This window comes from Sturnus vulgaris, chromosome 1 (genome assembly GCF_052056855.1).
Source record: "Sturnus vulgaris isolate bStuVul1 chromosome 1, bStuVul1.hap1, whole genome shotgun sequence".
Lineage (NCBI taxonomy): Eukaryota > Metazoa > Chordata > Aves > Passeriformes > Sturnidae > Sturnus > Sturnus vulgaris.
The window spans coordinates 106,046,220-106,069,981 of record NC_142243.1 but is presented as its reverse complement, the minus strand read 5'-3'; the positions used below and the strand labels follow the sequence as shown (position 1 = coordinate 106,069,981).

Genomic DNA, 23,762 nt, shown 5'->3' with positions numbered 1-23,762 from the left:
TGAAGAGGATCCTGGTGTGGAGCTGTGTTTTGCCAGCCCTTCAACTCAGTTCTATTCAGATTTAAATTTTATCCTGCTAATGAGTCAGAAAAAGGGCCAGAGCTACTGACCCTGCCTGGACAAACTTCTTATTTTATCAGCCAATGTCACTACTGTGATGTGGCAAGACCTCCCATTTATCCAGACACTAAAGAAGGATTGTACACAATTACCAGCTACATTCTGGAAAGAAAGTATTTTCTTCTGGACAGGATAGCGTTTGACTCTCTGCATAATCTTTTCTATACTGAACCTGGAGTTTGTATAAATAAATCATTTGAATCCTGCATTACGGTTTTCACTGTATGTTTATACACATGTTCATCTGTTTTACCTTTTGCTCAGAATTAAACATGGTAGCAATCCAAATATTTTTGCCTGAAAATAGGTTTGAGAAATACCCTTCTCAGTTGTGAAGTTAAATTTTTTTCTATCAGTTTTTCATTGAATATTTTAAATGGTCAAGTTTTTTACTCAACTCATTTAAGTGCATATATAGGTAAACTAGATTTACATGTATTAAAAGATGAATTTTAATTTTTCCCTTTGGTGGGAGAAAGAGAGAAACTGTTCCATGCAGCAGATGTATAACAGATGTCACTCCTACCATGTACTGCACTACTGGATGATGGCCAGATGCAGTAGTGATAGCATAGCTATTACCATAATAAAGCAGAGTAAGAGAGAGATGTAAGTAATGTGTTACTTACTTCCCAGCCCACCACTTCGTCCACACAAATGGGAAGGAGGAGAAAATTCTTAGCTCTGTCAGCTATCTACATCATAATATACAATCCTCAAACCACCCACTTTTAAAAAAATGGCAGTTTAGGTTGAGCTAAGTGAGATTAATACTACCCATAATGTTTGGAGTTATCTAGTGAATTAGTAGTTAAGCTATGTAGAGTTGTAATAGCTAAGGCTGGGCATGAACCTCAGCTCTTGACTTCAAGCATTGAGTTTTGCTATTTGACCTCTCATCAGTTCCTTTGGAAAGTTAATCTGAGAAAACAGGTGCTTTTCTCAAAAAATAGAGAATCATACAATAAGTATCTTGAGTTAGAAGGAATCTACAGGGATCATCTAGTCCAGCTCCCGGCCCTGCACAGGACCACCCCAAAGAGTCACACCATGTGCCTGAGAGCATTGTCCAAACCCTTCTTGAACTCTGTCAGCCTGGTGCTGTGACCACTTCCCTGGGGAGCTGTTCCAGTGCCCAGCCACCCTCTGGGTGAAGAACCTTTTCCTGATATCCAACATAAACCTCCCTGACACAGATTCAGGCTGTTCCTTGGTCCTATCACTGGTCACCACAGAGAAGAGATCAGTGGCTGCCTCTCCTCTTCCCCTCCTGTGGAAGCTGTGAACTGCAAAGAGGTGTCCTTCCTGCCTGCAAAACACTTTTATTTTAGAAGGTAGAAAGATATTTTTGAGACAAATCAACAAGTAGATGTTGCGGATAAAAATTCTGGTGGTATTTGTCCCTCTGGGCACACTCTGCTTTGGAAAGCACAGTTAAAAGTGAACAATTACCATAACTAAACTGTGGAGGGTATAAATATCCTTTGTGCTCCAAACACATTTGCCTTACTTCACTAAGCACAACACAAAGCTCCTGTGCAACTCTGAAAGCTGTCTTAACAAGAGAAGCGGCAATGTCCCTCAAACATTTCCACATGCAGAAAATGTGACTGGTTTGTGCATGATTGCACTTCAAATCAGAAATCATTGTACAGAATGCAAAATGGATTCTGTACGAACCTTCTAAAATAAATGAACCTTAATTTCTTTTGTGTCTTTTAAAGGTTAAATGCTGCAAGTACTGGCCAGATGACACAGAGATATATAAAGACATTAAAGTTACCCTAATAGAAACAGAGCTGCTGGCTGAATATGTGATTCGAACATTTGCTGTAGAAAAGGTAAGTTTCCAAATTCAGTTTTCTTAAATACAGTGGTATCTGCCAAAGTAACTTACATACAGATTCAACAAGGAAAAGTTAAGTCTTTTGACTGACATCCTGGGTTTGTAGGTATTTCGGGTAAACGACTGCCGCCCTCTTATGGTAATCTGTGTTTTTCTTCTTCAAATGCAGCCACTATTCTGTGCTTTTCATCACTCTTGGCCCCTGCCTGAGTTAGAAAAAGTGATGTTCCTTGCTTAGGAGAAATCGAAACCTCCCTCCCAGCAATCAGTTGAAAAACACATTTGTGCTGCTTTCCCATCTTACGTTCCCCACAATAATTTTCTGTCTGAACCAGAGGCTGCATGCAGCATTATTCAGAAGACTGTGGTGGAGAATACGGTTGTCTGTTGGGCCGGGGTGTGCCTGGTCTTCAGGGACAGAATTGTAACAAATTAGTGTTCATCTCAAGGCAATTTCCCTTTCCACGTGGAATCCATCCTTACATGGAGAGTTCCAATCAGTATGTTGTATTGCTGTTTGTTAGAATAGTGCCACGCATTTGTTTGATGCTTTGTAGCTTGTAGAGCTTGCAGTTCGCCAGCTGCAATACATGGAAAACATACAAATAACAAATAAGGTACTCACTGAAAGTGAGAGCAGGCAGGGTCGGTCAGTGGTGAGGTACCATGCATTTTGTGTCAACTCAGCAGTTTCATTCAGAATTCATTAAAGGACAGAAATGTTTTAATTGTATGTATCAGGACCCATTTGAGTTGCAGAACACCAAGGAAAGGGCCTCCTTGGTAAGACTAGATATTCTTAATGGCACACAGAAGTAATGCTCCATCACCATGAGTAGATTTTCAACTAATTAGCTTAGAAAGCTTCTTTTGATTTAGTTGCAGTACCTGCGATTTATTGGTTCTCTCTAATGATGAAATAGTATTCATTTATGGGTTTGAAGAACATACTATTTAGCATCAAAGAATCCTGCACCCAGGTACCTGAAACTGCCAAGAAGACTACCCCACAGGGTCTCTGTACACATGTCCAGAGTAACAAAGGAATTAGGGTTTTTTCCTGTTTTATTCTTCAATCTAATACTTAAATATGCATCAATACAGCAACCTGAGGGTAATGATAATAGAATTATGTGGTTTGAATGAATTGAAATATTGTATCATGTTTACCACTATACATATTGTATACTGAATTCACTCAAGCCTATTGTTTCCTTGCATTTAGGTATTTTTAATAAACAGATGAGAAACGTTGGCTACACTTTGAAGTAGATGAAGCACTGGTTGATTTCTATTCTGCAAATTTTAAGCTCATGCTTTGATGTTAGCTTTTCGCTTCTTAACTGGGACTGAAGAAAAGACCTAGATGATTTTACAGTTGAACATAACCAAACTGTCTTGAATAAGTGCATTAGAAGAGATAGAGATAAAAGGCACTAAACATTTTATTTCTTTTTAAAAATCTCTATCTGAAAAGTTTTCATTTAGACACTGCTTTTTAATAGTTGGTAGTTTTTCAGTAAGCCTCTAAAAGCAGTGTCACTATTTTGAGTAAAGTACATTTGTTTTTAACTCCACTTTCCATATTTTTAATTCCTCCAGTGGTACTGGAGCATCCAGTCTGTCCATTTCTTTTACCATAATTCTCTCAAGTTTATATTTTTGATGTACTGAGATTGATATTTTTCACCTTCCCTAAGTCAAGGTGCATGATAAGACAGAGAGCACCCTAACCAAACATGCAGATAATACTAATGGAAAGGTGGTATTGTAACACTTAACACTGGAGCCTCCATTCCAAAGGACTTGCAAATTTCACTAGCAGAAACTTCAGTAATTCAACACGAAAAATTACAGAGTTCTGTGCCTTAGGTGGCATAACCCCCTATGTTAGTACAGGGTGACTTCTGGGGACAGCCTCTGAAATCTAGAATGACTAAAGATTTAGCACATATGAATTGCAGGGGTGGAGTTAAGAGAACTGTCTGTGTCCATTGTGGTAGAGATGAGGTGAAGGGGTAAGGAAGATCTAATTCCAGCCTGTAGCTACCTCATAAATGTTCAGAAAATCGGAGGAATCAAATTCTCCAGGACCCCCTTGTCCCTTCTGACCGTCCTTTCTGTTTGTTGATGAATATCTCATACCTGCTCAAAAAGTACAACTTAGAAGTTGATTTGCTTGAAGATAAATTGATCACTAACTTCAGGTTTTTGTTGTTTTTTTAATGGATATTGCATAGTAGGGGGATAATGCTGAGAAAATTGAGCCCAAAAGTGCAGTCTGATTTTGAAGACTGTTTCCTAGATATGCTTTACACTGTGTGAATAAGCAGTTCCTTTGGAGCAGTTTCTTTACAGCACAACAGTTAACTCAGATGAATAAGTCATACATGAATAGTAACATACAGCAGCAGCATAAATTTTTGTAGAATTTTTTAACATCCTAGGGTTTAGCAGGGTACACCATTTTCTGTTTGTTTCAACTGTATAGTCTTTCCCAGCTGAGCATATGCTTTTCTGATTCATGCAGTTGTGTGCTATTTTGGGTTTAGAAACCAGCAGGAAAGCTAGATATAAAAATCATTCCTTTGTAGATATAATAAGAAAACTCATTATAAAAGTATCCTATATGAAAAGCCTTTCCTAAGTAGCTGGTCACAATGACAGACAAAATGCAGACAGCCTTTTCACAACTAAGGCAGAGGATGTACAGGACATAACCTGATCTGTGTAGCAGCCAGGCACAATGCTTTGGAGGGGCAGTTTGTTTTTTGTAAAGTATTTTAAAATTTCAGCTGTATACAATATGAAGAATTTGTATGGGATACTCACTTCAGTCCTCAGCTGGTATAGTCATGGCATTGCTTTTTTCTGTGGGATCTTTGTTTCTTTGAGGGTCATGGGCAGTTGTTACAAACAATATAAAAGTGTTTGAGACTCTACCTTCACCTAAGCAGAGCTATTTACAGAGTTGAAGGCCTTGCTTGGTGGCAGAGATGTGTTAACTAACACCCTCAAAAATCCCTGGAGAGCAGGGACCAAATTGAATGTATCTTCAATATATTTGAATGTGTTTGCCTTAAAATGCAAATTGTTTTGCCTATTCCTGGATTTCAATATGTTTTAAAATTGGGTTTTAGGATATAAGGTCATTTCTGTTTCAGGGGTGTGATCTCCTCAGTCCACACCACTGCCTCATATGCTCTTAATCCTCTCCCTTGCCTGCCTTTTTGTGGCCGCCTTTTTCCAGGTGAGATGAGATATTCCTCTGAGCAGATGCAGACCTCCAGCCTGAAATGTCAGAGCATTAAAGACTCCAACATACACTAAGGGCTCTCTAGTCCCGTAGCACTAGCATGTCCAAAATTGCTCCAGACTAATGCATAATAGCAGTAAATTAGGAAGCTTATATTACTTAATATTCAAAAAGAATAAAACCTTTTATATGCAAACCAGCTCAAGGCAGGAAATATATCTTAAAGAAGAAAAGTTGTAAACTACCAGTTACTAATATTATTGACATTTAGTCCAGCCTAGATATGCTGTAATTTTGCTGTTTGTTTATGAACTATGTATGATGGCCTCCAGTCTGTGGATTTCTAATGAGAATAAAATACTGGCAGCTAAATTTTTAGAGAGGGAAGGGAAAATATAAGCAGTAAGAAAATAAAACTTAGCATACACACTTCTAAAATCCAGACTGCTCCCCAAAGTCACATGGGAAGTTATTTACATAATTGGCTTCTCATTCATACCTGTCTCACCATATCCATGTTCTTTTAGTCTGTGGCAAATTACTTGAAGGGTAAGCATGTGGAGGGCTACAAACACAGCCTCTATGATTGAAGGTGCAAAAAGGCTTCCTATTATTCAGCTTTTTCTTTCAGACCAATGAAGGGAGACAAATGATAAGGAAAATTATGCTGAAGCCCTAGTTCCCTGAAGTCAGCAGCAAAACCCCTGTGGAGGGCAGTGGAAAAAAAAAATCATCTGTGCTCTGCCTTGCTGCTGACCTGTTCTGTGATCATGGCATGCATCTTAAGGCCACAGTTTGCAAAGCAGCCTAGTACTTAAATATAGAGATGAGCATTTCTCTTGTTGTTAAAAGTTTCTGACCAATCCAGCGCTTACTTACTTGATTTTGTTGGAAGGCTTTGAAACCAGTTGATACCTAACCTTTGAACTTGCTCTCCTGCTATGAGGAAGCTCTCCAGCAGTCTGTACAGATTGTATTGGTAGGGGGTGGATGCTTTTCAGCAAGGCTCAGGCTTTTGAAGATTTCAACCCTTGTCTTTTCAACAGAGAGGTGCTCATGAGATTCGGGAAATACGTCAGTTCCACTTCACGGGCTGGCCAGACCACGGTGTCCCATACCATGCCACGGGCCTGCTGGGATTTGTACGGCAGGTCAAGTCCAAGAGTCCGCCAAATGCCGGCCCTCTGGTTGTTCACTGCAGGTAGGTAAAACAGAAATCTCTCTGTTGCAGATTGCATTAAACTCAAGACCTACTTTTGCTTCTCCTTTACTGTGTGTTCCTCACACAGGTTGCTGATACAACATATAAGTAAGAGTTAAAAAATTGAGTCTGCAAATGCCCGGCTCAATTTCAGTAATCATTCAATTGATCAAGCACCTGTGAGATGAACCCTTACACCTTTTACATTTCCAATGCACTGCTGCACATTAACTGTGCTCTTCTTCTACTTCAGTGCTGGTGCTGGCAGAACTGGATGCTTCATTGTCATTGACATCATGCTAGATATGGCAGAACGAGAAGGCGTTGTAGACATTTACAATTGCGTGAGAGAGCTTCGATCCCGGAGAGTTAACATGGTCCAGACCGAGGTATTGCTCATCTACTGGAATACTGCTTTGCAAGAAAAAATATACTCTTCTACCCAAAGAGATGGAGCTTTGTAGTTGGCACCCTCCAGAAAGTAGTTTACTCAGTCACGTGGAGAAAATAATCTCGGCACAAACCTGAAGAACTCCATGGCCAAACTAGTGCACAGTTACGCTTCACTGAAGATTCACAGTGTTTTTTAAAAAATAAGGAAAATCAGAACTGTTTCCTCTCTGGGAAGGATTCATTCTGGAGTACATCTTGTTGAGGCTTAGTTTCATGATAGCACCTAAAGAACTGCCTAGAGGAATGAGGAAACCAGAAACATTCTGAGTTTTGTTACAGAGTGTTACTGCACTTCTCTAACTACCTGTAGTTAGTTTAAGCCAATCTTTATATATTCATTTCTGAATGAGTGGGATAAATTTTTTTTAACTGTGGTTGTTGCTTCTGGTCCTGCTTCAGTGCTGGTAAACTGAAGAGAGAAGTAGCAACTGTACTAGGTGTTATGTTTTATTTACCAAAATACTAATGGTCTATGCACTCCATGTCAGTAACTATCTATTGTAATTGCTTTACCAGGAACAGTATGTATTCATCCATGATGCTATCCTGGAAGCCTGTCTTTGCGGGGATACATCTATTCCAGCTTCACAAGTTAGGTCTGCTTACTATGAAATGAATAAACTAGATCCTCAAACAAACTCAAGCCAGATCAAAGAGGAATTTAGGGTAAGTAGTGGCTTGCATTGCCTAGAAGCCATAGAGTTCAGCTGTACTAAAGGCTTCTGCTTAAGTTTTTATAGCCATATGAATTTTATAACAGGTCTAGGAGGGAAAGACTGCAAAAAAGGGAAAAATAACATGTCAGTCATCTCTACTGAGTTATGCTGAATCATAAAACAATGCAGTGGGGTAGTAGTAAAGTATTCTTTTTACTTGAGGGAAATGTGTTGATCCTGCCACTGTCCTTTCTCCAGAAGGCAGGCTACTCTGCAGCTGTCTTTGAGGTTATTTTTCGTAATTGTATGCTTCCAGGATTTCTCTGCTTCCAAACCCTGCTGACTGTGATGTGTTTTTATTTCTCTGCATATTGATTCCCACTGAAACTGAATGCTGAGCTGATCTATTCTTAAATATTTTGGGTTGCTTTCACTGCTGTGTTAATTTTCCCGTTGCATTGTTTACTCTCTTTGAAAGACTTTAAATATGGTGACTCCGACGCTGCGCGTTGAAGACTGCAGCATCGCGCTTTTGCCGCGAAACCATGAAAAGAATCGCTGTATGGATGTGCTGCCTCCAGACAGATGCCTGCCTTTCCTCATCACGATAGATGGGGAAAGCAGTAACTACATCAATGCTGCGCTGATGGATGTAAGTCTCCTCCACGTCATTAATAATAAAAAGGCAATAAGCAGCCCTCCAAACTGAGGCGTGCTAGAAAATGGAGTCAGCGTAAGAAGGAACACCTTCCAGCTTGTTTTGTTTCCCAGAAGCATGGCACAAAATCTTTAAACTCCCAAGTAAATTTAGGATCACACATATGTTATGTCACAGCCAAGGTTCCAAAGCCATGCTCAGAGAGCAATTCAGGGAGTTTTGATAAATTAAATCTGTCTGGATTTCTCCCTAGTGCTTGAATTTTTAACCATCTGGCCTAGGAAAACAGGAGTTACCTATTAAGAGATTGAGGCAGTTAAATAGAATAATAAGGTTTGCAGCAATATTTCAGTTCCCTTTGTTTATAATTTAAACAGTAATTAACAAAAAAAATAATTGTCAACACAAGATAGTACACAAGCCATTACCTCAGCCTTCCCGTTTATTTCTGTTTGAATGAATGACTCCTCTTCGTGTGTGTGTGGAGCTTTTTTCCAAATGCATCTGTGGCAATTCTAATCCTTGTAATAGAGTAACAGTAAAAAGACACTTAAACTGCCTTTACAGTCTGTAGATATTTATAGCCTATTTTTGACAATTTACAGCTATAGTCATTACGGTTGTCAAACACATAAACAACAAGCAAACAGAGGTTAGTAAGGAAAGAACACATTGTAAATGGCCTTTTTAAAAAGTGAAGCTAGAGTAATAACAGTTTATTGCAGTTTTTTCATTTCTTTCCTTCCAAGTTCTCAAAGCATTTTCCTTAAATAAGCCGAAGTTCAAAACACTCCTGTGGAAATGTAAGAAAATGTATCTTTGTGTTTATCTATGTAGAGAAACTGAGAACAGAAGTGTAAGTGACTTGTCAGGCTTCTCACAGTAGGTCAATGACATTTCATATTAGAACAGAGCTGCATTAATTTGCTGTTTGCAACTGTGCCATTACATTGTCTTCTTTCCTGGAGACGTCAATACTGTTTTGTTCTATGAATTAAGTAATGCTCAGAAAGAGCAGGGCCTTAACGCTTCTTCACTATTGAAACAATGGGCTACATATAGACCTGTATCTGGGCAAAAGGCTGCAAGTTGGTTTGGGTTGCTTTCCACCTGAAGCACCTCAGCCAGGCTTCTGCAGCATCCCTGCACTGATGGACAAGGGCAGACATTTGTCCATCTCAAAGCACTCAGTCTCCAGCAAGATGAAGTGTTTCCCCCTCTCCACTTGAATCCGTTGAGATGTTGTTGAATCACCTCACGTAAGCCTTCAGAGCTCACTTCAAGAAAAAGGGGTAGCAAGCATAGTTTTTGTTATTCAGTATCAGAATGAATTTAAGAATAGTTTTCCCAAAAAAAACCTTCTGAGGTTTCTAATTGAGTGATTAATGGACACCCCTTTGGACATCCCTCATCTGCATGAAACTTCCAGCAAGGCAGGACCAGTAGGATAGAAAGCAGCTCCCTAAGATAGGAGCAGCATCATTACCTGCTGGTTGCCGTGTGAACCAAAGTTTTGCATGTCTACCCAAAACACAGTGGAATCATTTTCTGTGGTCTCCTCAGTGACTGTGAAAGAAAAATCACAGAATCATAGAATATCCGGAGTTGGACGGGACCCACAAGGATCACCAAAGCCCGTAATTGCTAGGGTTGGAAGATCGTGTGGTCCGACCCCCCTGCCAAGCAGGGTCACCCTGAGCAGGTGACATGGGAATGTGTCCAGGTGGATGTTGAATGTCTCCAGAGAGGGAGACCCCACAACCTCCCTAGGCAGCCTGTTCCAGCAGTCTGCCACCCTCAGTGTAAAGAAATTCTTCCTCACCTTGAGGTTGGAACTTCCTGTGTTTTAGCTTATGGCCATTGACCTTTCACGGGACACCACCAAAAAGAGTCTGGCACCATGATCTTGGCACCTGCCAAGTCAAAGTCAAAATCCTGGCCCTGCACAGTACAGCTCCAGGAGCCACACCATTTGCCTGCAGTAGCTGATCTGATTGGATCTCTCTTGTGGTGCAAATGCTTTCAGTTCAAGGCATGTAGAGACTTCCCTGCCCTCCTTAGTGCAGGCAATGGCACCCCCTCCCAACAGTTGCCCCAGTATTGCCACGGTAGATTACAACACTCAGAAGGATGTAAGTGAAAATGGTGAAATTGAAATCTCTGGTTTGAGATCCACAATGGAAAAGTTCCAGCAAACAGCTCAGTCAATGACATACTCTGGAACTAAAAGAAACAAAGAGCACTGAAATTTATCCCCTGGGTATCCTCGCTGCTATCAGATAGACCAGAATTTCAACAATATTTCTGAAGAATAACTAGATATTTCCCTTCACAGGCATCATTCAGGTTTAGAGCTAAATGCAAACAGCCAAGATTAATCTGTCCATTAACAGCTCAAAACAAAACCCGTTGCTCAAAATCTTGTAGAGTTGCATTGGAAGCAAAAACCTCTGATGATTTTACTCTATGCCTGTGGCATGAAATACATTTTAGAAATATAACATCTGCAGAAGTTATATCCTGCCTAAATACAGTTTATTAACTTTGAAGCATATAAGATTTCAGGAAAGAATTGAAAGCAATATATTAATTATACAGAAAATAGAAATAATGCTTTCAGTCCTGAAGTTTTGGGGCCATGACTGACGTTCTGCTAAATGGATTTTTCTCTCTTACCATTTTTCTCATCATCTTGTTACTTCTTTGCAGAGCTACAAGCAACCTTCAGCTTTTATAGTTACACAGCATCCCTTACCAAATACTGTCAAAGATTTCTGGAGACTGGTCCTAGATTATCACTGCACTTCAGTAGTAATGTTGAATGATGTGGATCCTGCACAAGTAAGTCCAAAAAAATGCTTCATTCAAAAGAAGAGCACTAGTGCCTCAGCATTTCAGAACAGCCTTAGGATGTAGCTAGTTTTGTAAAAACGTTAAATACATGCACACTAAAACATTGATTTGCAGCTTGCAGGTTCTCGAAGAGGAATAAATCAGACCATCAGCAGCTTCTCCACCAAAATGTTAGTGCACACACACATAAGTGCATGCACCTATAATTTATTCTAAGAGAACATGTTTTGGGAAGGGCTACTGAAACTCAAAAAGTATGGTTGTAGAATTCTGATTCAAGTCTTAAACATGCTGTAGTGATCAAAATCATAAACAGAAGCCAACAGCTAATTCATTACCCTGCCTGAAACAGGTCAATGACCTTGGTCTCCTTTCCAGGGAATAGGTGTTCCCAGTGTAAAAACCTGTGTTGTGTGTTGCACAAATGATGTCATTAGCAAGGAGATAGGAACTAAACTATGAGAGAGGTACTAAAGATTGGAGACTAAGCATCTTTTGGAAAAGAGGGCAACAAAACATGTAGGGGAATGTAATTACCTTACAAAAGAGTTACCCATGCTGTACATGTTGTTCAGAAAATTGGAAAAGCAAACCTACTGGTTGGCAGTTTCATCACTAGGATTAATCACTAAGTCTCCCAGAGCCTGGCTCACAACTGCACAATTCCAGGTTCTTAAAAAGATATAATTTCCTTAGTTCCAACAAACTGCACCAGCCCTCTGCTGGAATAATGTGGTGGTAATCTGGATTTTTAATATGTAAATATTTGTTAATTATTGATTAAGAGTGATTGTAATTTTTTAGAGCAGACTGCAGGTCATTTAATGATCAAGAACCTTTTTAGCTTTGTTTGGTATTGCATATATTTAAAAAACGTTTCCTCTTCTTTTTAACATGCAGAATCTTTTTATAAAAGATACTGATCTTCCTTTTGGTCTTTCAAAGGAACATGTAGGAATTCCACACACTGTTTTAAAGACTGAATTTCTGATTCTAAGCCCTGCGCTGTCTACAGGGAGGAAAAATAGAAATGAAAGACAAAACTTTTATTCATGAATCTAAGATTATTTTCTGAGTGAATAAGGAAAGACTCAAGGGAGACAGATCTGTTAGGGACTGCTGAACAGAGTGTTTTTTAATTTGTTGGCTGTGTTTTGAATTTACAATAGGGCATGGCTATTCCAAGCATTTATTAGCCTCACAGGATTTAAAAGCTATTGGGATATGCAGTTAATGCACCTGCCTCTGCAGTATGTTAAACCTTTTACCTCTTAATGGGAGTAACAATCTTTTCATTAGGAATAAATCTCAAAACCCTCAGAGCAAACAGAAGTGGAGAGAGGGCAAAGCTTATTAAAAAACACGCATTACATTCAGATTTATTAATAATTACTGTTATGATTATTATTTATGTATATATGAAGTGTTTACAGTTCTGTTTAGATATTACCATTTATGTGGATTGTTATGCTCTATTGGGAAATGAAATTCAACCCTTCACAGTGACTCTGACTTGAAGAGAGTCGCTAGCATCACTTGCATGCAAAATATGCAGACTTAAATGCTTTTGGTTTCTTTAGAACTTGAAAATCTTAGCTTCCTAAAACAGCCCCAGCAAACAGCTCTGCTTATTATCATTTAAGCATTTTTCAGAGATCTGTTAGAACTGTATTGCTGTGTATTTGAAAGATGTCTACTAAACTGTGCACATGCTAAATGATCTGAGCACTGGCATTTGCAACAGTTGTATGCATTGCATTTAGTTATCCTGTACACCAGCATATTTCATAATAAAAATTTGTGTAAGATTTAGACAATATTTGGAAAGCAGTTGTCTCAGCAGGCCAAATCAGAGGGAGGGTTAAAAAAAAAGAAAATATATTTTCATTATACTACTTAAAATTTCTGGGTTTAACTTGTTAAAGTGATCTCCTGCAAATCAGAGCCTGTTTTCTTTTTTAATTGGTGTAGTAAATGATTATGTTTTCCTAAAATGCAGTCATCTCTAAACAGCTTTCTTGAGGACTAAGTATTATGAGAAATGCAAAACAACATCTGGAGTAAATGTGATTTGTCAGCTCAGCTCTGGATCACCAACAGCAATGCAGCAGAATGGAGACCACAGCTGTTTTACTGAATGAAATAAAAAGTTCCAAATATGACATCAATGCTTCTGCAAGCAAACAAAATTTCATGAGTTCATATTTAATTTTGGTGAATGCTTACAAAAGCTACATGCTCAAACTGCTCTAAATATCCCTGGCAAAAAAAAAATCATTAGGATTTTCATGAAAAAAACATGGACAGGCAGATTCTAGCTTCAAAAACCTTCTTGCAAAGTCTCGATTCAATCTTTTAAGTATTAACACAGATGGTAATTGGTTCCTGGATTAAGCCATTGTCATATTATTAGACATTAAAACCGTGCAAGATAATAGTAATTTTACTTTGTGATCTTTAGATACCTAGAAGTAATTTTTTCTGAGCACTGAAGAAAGCATAATTAATATTTTCAGGTGTCACTAATAAGATGAAATTAAGCAATTATTGAAAGTTTAAAGCAACGCTGATAGTAGCCAATATCATCAGTCACGGGTGAAATACATGTGAAAATTAAGTCCTGAGTTTTGAGAATTGATGTACATTTCCTAGTATAAATTGCACATTCTAATGCAGTTTGAATTATTATCTACTGTTCAGGGCAGTTGGAGGTTCCAGGCCTTTGGTCTTTAGCCTCCACTATCTCCAAGATATGGCAATATATTTCAGCCTCTCCCTGTCTCGTCATAATACATTGTAGAACTAACGTTGAGTGTCAGAAATATTTTACTCCAAACACCAGACACTGCAAGTACAGCAGCAAGAAACAGCATGTTAGGTACATGAAAAGGCATTATGAAAGCAGAGTGCTCGAAACTGAGCTTGGTGCATCGTGTGTTTTATAAAGATACTGTGCAAGAATTCCAATAGTACACGCATGACAAATAAAAATACAGAAAAGTATGTTGAGGCAGCATGAAATCCAAGGTGATTAACTGTGTTCTTTTTTGTCCATGGTCTCCCACAGCTCTGTCCTCAGTACTGGCCAGAAAATGGAGTTCACCGGCACGGTCCTATTCAGGTGGAGTTTGTATCGGCCGACTTAGAAGAAGACATCATCAGCCGGATATTCCGAATTTATAATGCAGCCAGAGTAAGGACCTTTTTTGCAAAACAAATTTGTCACAGTAGATGAGTTGTCTACTCATTTATCAAATTATAAAAATACTAGCAAATTATAAAAATGAAACCTAAAACTCACACAGAACCATTTTCATTTTTCAGCCTATTTATTTGAAAGCAATAGCACAGTACTGAGTCACAGAGGAAAGAAAAGCCTACTATGTATAATATAATTAAAAAATATTTTAATACATATCTCAAGTGTGTTAAATGCAAATTAAATAAATGCAGTATTCAGATTGTATGATAGCCAGAAAAATACTGAAATCAGTGCTGATTTCAACAGTTTGAAATTAGCCATCCTCTATATTTGTATCCTGTGTTATGTGAAAAAAACTGTGCACCAATACTAGTCATGTTTTTCAACAGTAATCTCAGCCTCTTAGTGAAGATCCTGTCCCACTAACCACACTTCATAACATATGTAACCACTTCAGAAGGGCAAGCAGGTTGTTCTCGTATCCAGCTTTTATGCTCTCATAAAGTTGAGAGAAGAACTGAAACAAGGCGTGTCTTTCAAGCTGAGTGGAAAAAAGATTCCACCACAGACCAGGTATCTGTTCCCATCCAGACAGCCTTTGCAATGGACTTGTATCAACCACCAAAAAGCTGTAGTTAGGAATAAGCAGCATTCCCTTCAGAAAAAAATCAAGAACTTCTCTGGGACCTGGTAGCTCACTGGACAGGGAAAGACACCAAAAACGTTAGTATCCAAACAGGGAAGCAGATTGTAAAGCTTCAAATACTTTTTTAATACTCTGAAGGTCTGGTGTTTGCAGTAAATGTGGCAATATAAAAAGCACAGCCTCCAGCAGTATTAATGTGACTTTCAACAGGCATAGCTCTGGCTGATCTGCTTTGGGAAGAGGGGGTCATCAGCTGAAAGAAACTGGACAGGAAATCAGTAGATTCCAGACTTTGATATAAAGCACACAAAACCAATTGGAGAGCCGCATACAGTTTGGTTTATTCCCATATTGTGTATCTTACATCCTCTCTATCAACTCTTACTTTAGAGAATAAAATATAATGTCAGCATTTCCGTGTGTTCTTCATTTTAAGAGTGGCACTAAAATGCCCTCACTTTGCACGGAAGTGGCAAACTCTAGACTACAAAACCAGTTTTCATGTGCATGTTTATTATGCCCTTTTCAAAGGACTGTAGTTTTCTGCCACTATCACTTGTTCTGTGCTCTTTTTTTATTTTAAATCACCATAAAGCAACTGTTCAGTAACGTTTCACCAGAGGGGTTCTGACTGCTGCAGTAGAACACAATAAAATAAAATGTAGTTGGATATTTTTTATGAGCCAGGAACATCTGAGGGTTCCGTTTGGTTTTTCTAATGTGTTGTGCTTCAAAATATCTTGAGAGGTTTTGACCTTTCTTGTAAAAAAAGGACAGAAACACATAAATGTTCTTAAAAATACTGAAGCTTATATATGAAAACAGTATCTAATTGAAGTTATGTTGCAGCTCTGTCTTTCCTACCAAGTTCCTCCTGTCATATTAATTAACTATTTGCTTGATTGTGCAGATGTGCTATTGCTATGTTTTAGCCTATTGTATAGCAGTCTGTTTAAAAACTCTTGTTCTAGTAACTCCATTGGAAATGAAAAGTCATAAATCCTCAAGGGCAGTTGAAATTACATTAGCAGTTTGTCAGCAATCATCTGCTTGAACAACTTCCCTCACTGATGCAAATATCGAAATGACATGCCAAAAAAACACTGTTACTTTTCCCGCTTTTGTCCGCATCTGTCCAGCCCCAGGACGGCTATCGGATGGTGCAGCAGTTCCAGTTCCTGGGATGGCCCATGTACAGGGACACTCCAGTGTCAAAACGCTCCTTCCTGAAGCTCATCCGTCAGGTGGATAAGTGGCAGGAGGAATACAACGGGGGAGAGGGCCGCACTGTTGTACATTGCTTGTAAGTACTGGAGACGGAAGAGAGAAATACGGGAATGCTGTCACCGAATTTGTGCCGGGCTTTAAAAGATTTGTGACGAGGTGAAGAGGCATCTGTCTAATCTGGAACTGAATAAATAATACAACTGCTCATTTAAAAGCTTTGAATGCAAGAGGAATTGTGTAATTTTAATGTAGATTCATGAGTTTCCCCATCTGTCCTTTGTTAGAGCCCTATGAAAAGATGATGAGTTCGAGTTAACTCCGTTTTATATGAAAATGTCCAGCAACTCTTGCAAATGGGGAAGTTGCTTATTTATTCACAGTAAATCAAAAATGTGCCTTCAGAACAATGTACCTTTTATTTCTGCAGATAAGGACCATAGAAATAAGTAGTTTTGGAGAAGTGATTCATTTTGCAGGCATAAAGCAGAGGAGTAAAAGTGGTGTGATAGACCAGTTATGATGATCCTGTAATTGCCTTACCTTTCTCTAATAATGGTATATATTTTTGTCCTCCTGTGACTTTGTGCTCCACTGATGCAGACTCTCATCCACTCTGCCACCATCCTTCTTTTGATACAGTTTAATACTTGTGCATGCTTTTGCCCTCGGAAGTAGCTGATCTTTTGAGGCTGAGTCTTCAGTGGTTGAAGTTGTATTCTGTTTAAAGATGTTGCCAGGATGGAGAAGAGACCTGCTAACAGCAAAACCATGTTCAGAAGTTGGAATCCCATGTCAGAATGATGGAGGAGTATATTAATAATTCCCACTATCACTGACCTTGAACAAGTCATTGCTCTTCAGTTTCCCCATCTGTAGTATGGGGATAATAATACTCTCATCAAAGGAGCATTGTGCAGTGTGATTAATTAATGTTTTGAGATCTTTAGCTGAAAAGACCCTTTTGAAGTGCAAATTACTGTTATCTCTGAGGTGGCTGATGATATTAAATAGTTGTACAACATCACACATGCGTCACTTCCAGGCAGTAAAGAAAGAAAAAGCTCTAATATAATCCTTTTAAATGACTTTATTTTAATTAAAATTCTCAAACAGTCCTACAATATCAGGCACTGTTTTGGCAGCAGAGAGCATTCTTTTCATAGTGCCTGGATGTGACAGATGTGCAACGTTGTATCTTCCTTTGAAAATCAACCATTTGCAAAGCTTGTTTGAAAGACCTGCTACCTAACTAGTCTGTACTCTGGTAATTATTAACGTTTATTATTTTCAGTGAAGCACAGCCTAAAGACTCTGAATAGAATAAGTGTAAAAATAATGGGGTTTCGAGAAAGAGATTCTCTTGAAGATTGAAAATACCAGGGATAAAGTATTATTAAATACTGCATTTGATCACGTATATGAACATTTGTGCCTGGCTTCTTTGTTAGCAATTCACTTCGGGTTCTCATCTTCTGATAACAGTGGGTGGAGGGGGAATACATCTGCCTTTAGAAGCAGTCCTTGCCAGGCAGCCAGCCCCTCTTCCTGCTGCCAGGAGCTGAGATCATCAGCCAGGGGGACATGGCAGCACCACCCAGTGCCATACCAAGTGCAGCCGTCAGGACTCCTACAAATTAGACTTCTGGTGCTTTTGTGGTTCCTCTGAAATGTCTCTGTGTCCAGGAGGAAAGCACCAGAATCTGGAATAAAAAGAACTCAAAGATTTGCTTTCTCTGTGGCATTTCCAGGCCTGATGTTCATCGCAGCCTTGTGTGTTTACAATGCAAGACAGTGTTGAACTGAAACTAAAGATACTTGATCCTTATTTTAGCATCCTCTTTGTGCTGTCTCCAGTGTTCACTGAAGGGTGGTGCAAAACTCAGCCATTCAATTCCCTCCAGGCTGTCAGCCTGCTGACTTCTGAATCATAGCTTTGAGATCTTTCAGCATGCTAATTCCAATTAAAAATGATGTTTTGCCTAGAGTTCAGCAGCCTTTGTGGCCAGGAATGTTCTGTGGTTTCTCTCTGCTGGAACTCATGCCTTCTGGAGCCATCCCTGTTGCTGTACAAACTTGTGACACAGAGTCCATTGTAACTGAGCCATTTTATCACTTTCACTGCAGGAATGGAGGTGGCCGCAGTGGGACATTTTGTGCAATCAGTATTGTTTGTGAAATGCTTCGACATCAGAGGGCTGTTGACGTATTCCATGCTGTGAAGACATTGAGGAATAATAAGCCTAACATGGTGGACCTTCTGGTATGAGCTTTTTAACTGCACCATTAAATAGAAAATGTTCTTTTTCTCAGAAGAGTCAATAAGATTTCCAGGATTTGCAGTGGGAGTTGTTCACAAAGCAAGCAAGTCATTTTCAAAGGGGATAATGAAGTCACTTCACTTGTAAGAGTATTTTTACACTGCTTTCTTCCCAAGGAGACTTTGTCTCTGTTCGTTTGAATTTTTTAAGAGTTTTAAACTTTCAGATGAACATCCTTATTAATTTTCTTTTCTAGCAAGCTGAACCAAGTGGAGAGCAGCCCTTGCATGGTAGAAATAACAGTTATGTAAAATTAAATGCCAGATTTTCAAATTATATATTTTATAAATAGCTTAATCGCCTAATATTTATCAAAGCCATGAATTTCAGTTTGACATCCAGAATATTGCATTTAATTATAGTTGCTCTGTCTCATAGAAAGATTAAAGAAGTTCAGAAAGAAGGGGCCATGTGCAATTATTTTCCTAGAGAGTGTTTTATGAGCTTTTTTCCTAAATGGAGAACTGCTGAAGTGCCAGCTGCTGTGCCAGAAGAGCTGCAGAACAGCTTAAACCAGCAGGTTCTTACACTCCAGTGTGTAGTTTTGTACTTGGAGATGGGTGTAGTGTGATGCCCTGTTCTGAAGTCTGGGCTATAAAAGACACTTTTACAACATCCTATTGCAGAGGTGGCTGCTTGAGAGGCAGCTGCATTTGATTTAATATCGCAGGCAGGAGGAAGCAGCATCTGGGTACTTTCAGGGATGTTAACCCAATCTGAGCCAATTTTGTAAGCTCTGCTTAAACAAGTTGGGGTCATTACAGCAACTTTTCTATAGCAGGCCCTGCAGGGTGAGGCAGGAGACATCTCACAGAGCTGGTCCAACCTTCTATAATTTTAGGAAAGGACCCCTTCAGATGAGCTGAGTGTGACACGCTGGAGAATAGGCAAAAAGAGCAAGGCTTTCACACACAGGTAAAGGCAGGCAGGGAGGGATATCCACCTCCCCACCACATGCCTGGCTGTGCCTCTTCTCTCCTGTGGGAGAGTGGCTCCCACCACATCCCCCATCACAGTGCTCTATCCTAGCTGGCCTCTGAAGTCCCAAACTCTCCCCTAGGCTCAGCTCTGGCCAGGCACATGGCAAAAGCTGTGCAAAGCAAGGAGAGGGAGTTCACGAGCAGTGTGGAACTGTGAGTCTTGTATCAGTGAGAAACTATCAAACTTACACAGTGGTGGGAGGGAGCAGCTTGGTTGGCTTCTTTTCCTCTAGTTTATATTCTCAGAAGGAGAGCCATCGTGCTGAGAACCATACATTTTTATTTCCTAAATATTAAGAAAAATGTCCTACTACTTCATTCATGTAGTACAGTTTAGACAGTGATTTGGCAGGCCTGCTGTTCTCCATTTTCCTAGAGCTTAAGTCCACAGAACTCACTGATCTCTTATTCATTTATTTTATAGAAATAAAAAGAAAATGACCAATGTAGATGTACAGTTAAAGAAAATGCTCTCTATAAATTCCCATTGGTGACAGTTCTCCAGGTATAGATTTTTCAGGCAGTCTCCATTATTCAGCAGAGAATTTTTTAATCAAAAAAGCTAAATGTATTATTTTAGATATAAAAGTACCTTCAAGTAAATTTAGAGTGGTATTGGGAATGTCTGGATGGCATAGAAAGGCCTTGTAGGGCCTTTTTTAATGAGGAAATTTCAAAACACTTGTGAAGGAGATCTGTATTGTTTTCCTTATTTTAACAGACAGAGGAATAGAGGCAAGGGAGAACCAGGATTTTTCCCATTATCACATAATGCACTGACTGGGCAGAGTTACAATGGCATCTCCTCAGTTGTGGTCTGCCACCTCATAGGAACAAATGTTTGAATTAGCCAGGTTTCAGTTTCCATATAGATTGCTGCATGGTAAAGGGAACTGGACTTGAATTCTTTTCCTGATCTTGTTACTGACTTTATCCTTTATGACCTTTCTTACATGAATGTGTCCTTGCCTCAGTTTCTCTCTTGGAAAAAGAAGTAATATTCATCTACCTTGTAAAATTTTATGGTAAAAGATTAAATGCTCAAAATTATGACATTATTTCACAAAAATAGTTTTAAGATTGCTTTATTGATACATGTCATGCACCTTCTGACTAGGTAAAAGGCAGTCTTTACCATCCATAAGAGATTCATCTCTTAATTTCACTGAAACCTTTGGTTTTCCTGCAAGTGTAAAAATCTGAGTGCCACATCCCTACAGTATGGAAATCTATGAATTTTCTCAGCTATCACACAAAGGCAACACATGATATTGCAAAATATCTATTATAGAATGCTCAAAGCATTTGGTGATAAATGTTATTGGGCCTACCCACAGGTGTCCTAGAAAATAAATTTAAATATAACCTCTCTGAAGCTAGACAGTCTAAAGAGACTTTTAATATCCACCGTCAAGTGAATAATAAAAATGTACAAAGGACACTAGTGAGTGAACACAGTGGGAAATAAGATATATCTGCTCTTTAAGACAGGTATTCAGTTTACTGAAGATGACAGTTATTCTGCTGGATCAGTAAATCAGCATAAGATGAGCATGGAAGAGTGGAAATGGATGAGTGGCTGATCTCTTGTTTTGATCTGTTATGTAGTTATAGAACAATTTCCATTTATTTAGAAACATATATGCAATAAAAGCAGAAAAGGAATTTACATAATATTCTGTTCTTTATTTTTTTATTTTTTTATTCTTTTCTCATTCTGAAGAACACACAAGCAGTTTATGGAAACTTGCAGGACTTTAAACCCTCACATACAACTCAGTCATCACTTAGGTTATATGTGCACCTACCTTGTTTTCTTACAACGTGATATTTCTCAACAAAGAACTTCAAAATGGTCCATGCTTGTTTATAGCTTTTTGATTTTATTAATAGTATATAGTCTTTTGCATGTTAAGTGGACTCTCTACTCAGCTAAAGTATGACCCAAAATCACAAGTACGGGCCAAAAGATTTAATCTTTTAAAATGTTTGCTTCCGTGAAAAAAGGATATATCTGAAGATCTTACTACTCGTGATGTTGGGCAAGGCTGAGTGCTGTCAGCTTGTTAAATCTGTTGTTGTTCCTAAATGGCAATATGTGCTTAGTTATCCTTTATTAACTGAAAAAAGTGCATAAGCAAAAGAGGCATTTCAGTAACAGAAATAGTCATGAAACTGACAGGTGTTTCCAAATTGAATTTTCAGAAGCCAGAGACCTTAGATTCAAGGAACCTGCACTTACTATTTCTTTCAGGTTTTTTTTCATTTAAATATTTTTAGTATTTTTAAATATTGTGGGTAGCAAGATTGGAAATGGGAAGAGGGGTATCTAGGCACATAAAATTGGGAAGTCATCAGTGACTGCACCATTTAAAAGTTTCAGAGTGGACAAAGGTCAGTCAAAACCAATCTGTCCTCTCCATTCCACTGAAGACATGAAAGGGGCCAAGTCATGACCCTTTGTCCCCAAAGATGCAGAGTGGGTTTGCATCCCTCAGGAAAGGGATTTCCTTGGGACTTGCTCTGTTTCCAAGCAGTTACAAATAATACCAGCAGGTCTGTGTTTGAAGCACAGGGCTGGCACCTGAAAACTTAGTCTGGGTAACAGGAGAACTGTTAAGAGCCTAATTTGAGCATCACTGTCAGTTGCTAAAAATTAACTGGAATTAATCCAATTAATTTAGCTCAGGCCCCATCTCACGAGGCTATTGCAGTCTTGTGGGTTTGGTCTGGGCTGCAGATAGAGGACCAACAGTAAGAAAGCAACTCTTGTCCTGAAATGTGCAAGTGCCTGAATGGCATTAAAATAAAAGTTGCCATCTGGGAAGTACTAAACACTGGGTCTATTTTAAGATAAACATTTCCAGGGAGAAATTTCAATAACTCCAGTTCTCATAAAGTGCTACATGAGCATTTTGACAGATGACAGAAGGGTTGCAAGTCAGTTTGCTTACATGCTAGTCAGTTTTTCTCATACAAGTGTATTAGAGCAGCTAAATACTCATCTAACATGAGCAGTACCGTAAGTTACTATGTATAGTGTCTATTGTCTGGTTAATATAACGATTTTCTTATCTGGGCATAAATTGGATTTGCAAACTGGTTCCCACTGACAACAGCTGGTAGTAAATAATTTTAACGGGAGAGAAATATTGACGCCTTTAATTAAGTTTCTTCAATAACTGACTTCGTGGTTTTCTTTTGATTTTTCAGGATCAATACAAATTCTGCTACGAAGTGGCTTTAGAATACTTGAATTCTGGCTGATTGTCTAAACAGCACAGACAAAGCTCCTCCTTTCACTACCACAAACAAAGCAAGTCACTTCATGATGTCTGTGTAAACGAGATGAAGACTTCTCAGTGTTATGCTTCTACTGCTTTGTATAATTGGCTCTTTTTAAGAGCCCCAGAAGATGTTTATAGACCCGCTTGCACTGCCCGAGTCCCACTGAAGCCGCTGCTTGGCGCCCCTGTGAGCCTGCACCGAACCACGTGGCAGTCCTCCAACACCGTGCTCATACTCAGCCATCGATGTGGTGAAGCAGCATAGTCCTCTGGTAAATAAGAGAGCACAATTATATTCTTATGAAGGAATTTGTACTTTTTCTGTTACATTTCGTTGCCTGTGATTCTCAGTTACTGTCACAGCCTAGTGTACATTTCTGTTCTGTGGAGAATGCTGTCTGGCATTTTGATAATATATGATTTTAGTTATATTTGTATTCTAACACGTGCATAATAAAGGAATCATATGTAGCTTATCTGAACTAACAGAAAGACATGTACCAAATCATGATAACTTTGTTGAGTTGTAATTTCTATCCACTTTGTACCATTTCAGAGGGAGAATCTTGATAGAAATGCAGTTAGAAAATGCAAAAGACAGGATGCTCAGATTAATATATCCAAAGCTTTTTCATTTGTTTATATTGTAAATATTTTTTGATTTCATCAAATTATTTATTCATTAAAATGATTTTTTTTGGTGAAGCACAGTGAGTGACAATCATTTTTATTAAGCCCTGGAAATGCTTACTGTATGATAGTGTAAACATTTGTTTACCTTGTATGGATTCTCAGCTCAATAAATAATTACATACATGATAAAATTTTGTTTAATTTAATATCTCTTGGCATCTGAGTGCCTCCAACTAAGCTTCTTTTCTAGATTAAATCTAGTAAATACTGAACTACCTCCAGTGAGTGTTTATTGTGTGATCCAGGGTTGATCCAGCCAATAGTGAGGTCGTAGAATCTCAGAATGGTTTGGATTGGAAGGGACCTTAAAGATCATCTCATTCCAACCCCCTGCCACAGGCTAGGACACCTTTCACTAGACCAGGT

At 38.8% G+C, this 23,762-nt stretch overlaps 1 protein-coding gene across 9 annotated transcripts in view; it reads left to right on the top strand.

The window, feature by feature from the left end:
- PTPRM (protein tyrosine phosphatase receptor type M) overlaps window positions 1-23,527 on the top strand; it is a 439,008-nt gene extending 415,481 nt beyond the window's left edge. For all 9 annotated transcript variants that reach the window (XM_014871229.2, XM_014871224.2, XM_088173300.1 and 6 more), the window contains 10 exons: window positions 1,845-1,961; window positions 6,269-6,423; window positions 6,677-6,812; window positions 7,393-7,542; window positions 8,011-8,184; window positions 10,900-11,031; window positions 14,111-14,236; window positions 16,031-16,194; window positions 18,243-18,378; window positions 22,630-23,527. In XM_014871229.2, coding sequence (XP_014726715.1) covers window positions 1,845-1,961; window positions 6,269-6,423; window positions 6,677-6,812; window positions 7,393-7,542; window positions 8,011-8,184; window positions 10,900-11,031; window positions 14,111-14,236; window positions 16,031-16,194; window positions 18,243-18,378; window positions 22,630-22,683 — 1,344 coding nt within the window. In that variant the 3' untranslated portion in view covers window positions 22,684-23,527. The remainder of the gene's footprint in view (window positions 1-1,844; window positions 1,962-6,268; window positions 6,424-6,676; window positions 6,813-7,392; window positions 7,543-8,010; window positions 8,185-10,899; window positions 11,032-14,110; window positions 14,237-16,030; window positions 16,195-18,242; window positions 18,379-22,629) is intronic.
- Window positions 23,528-23,762: the final 235 nt, after the last annotated feature.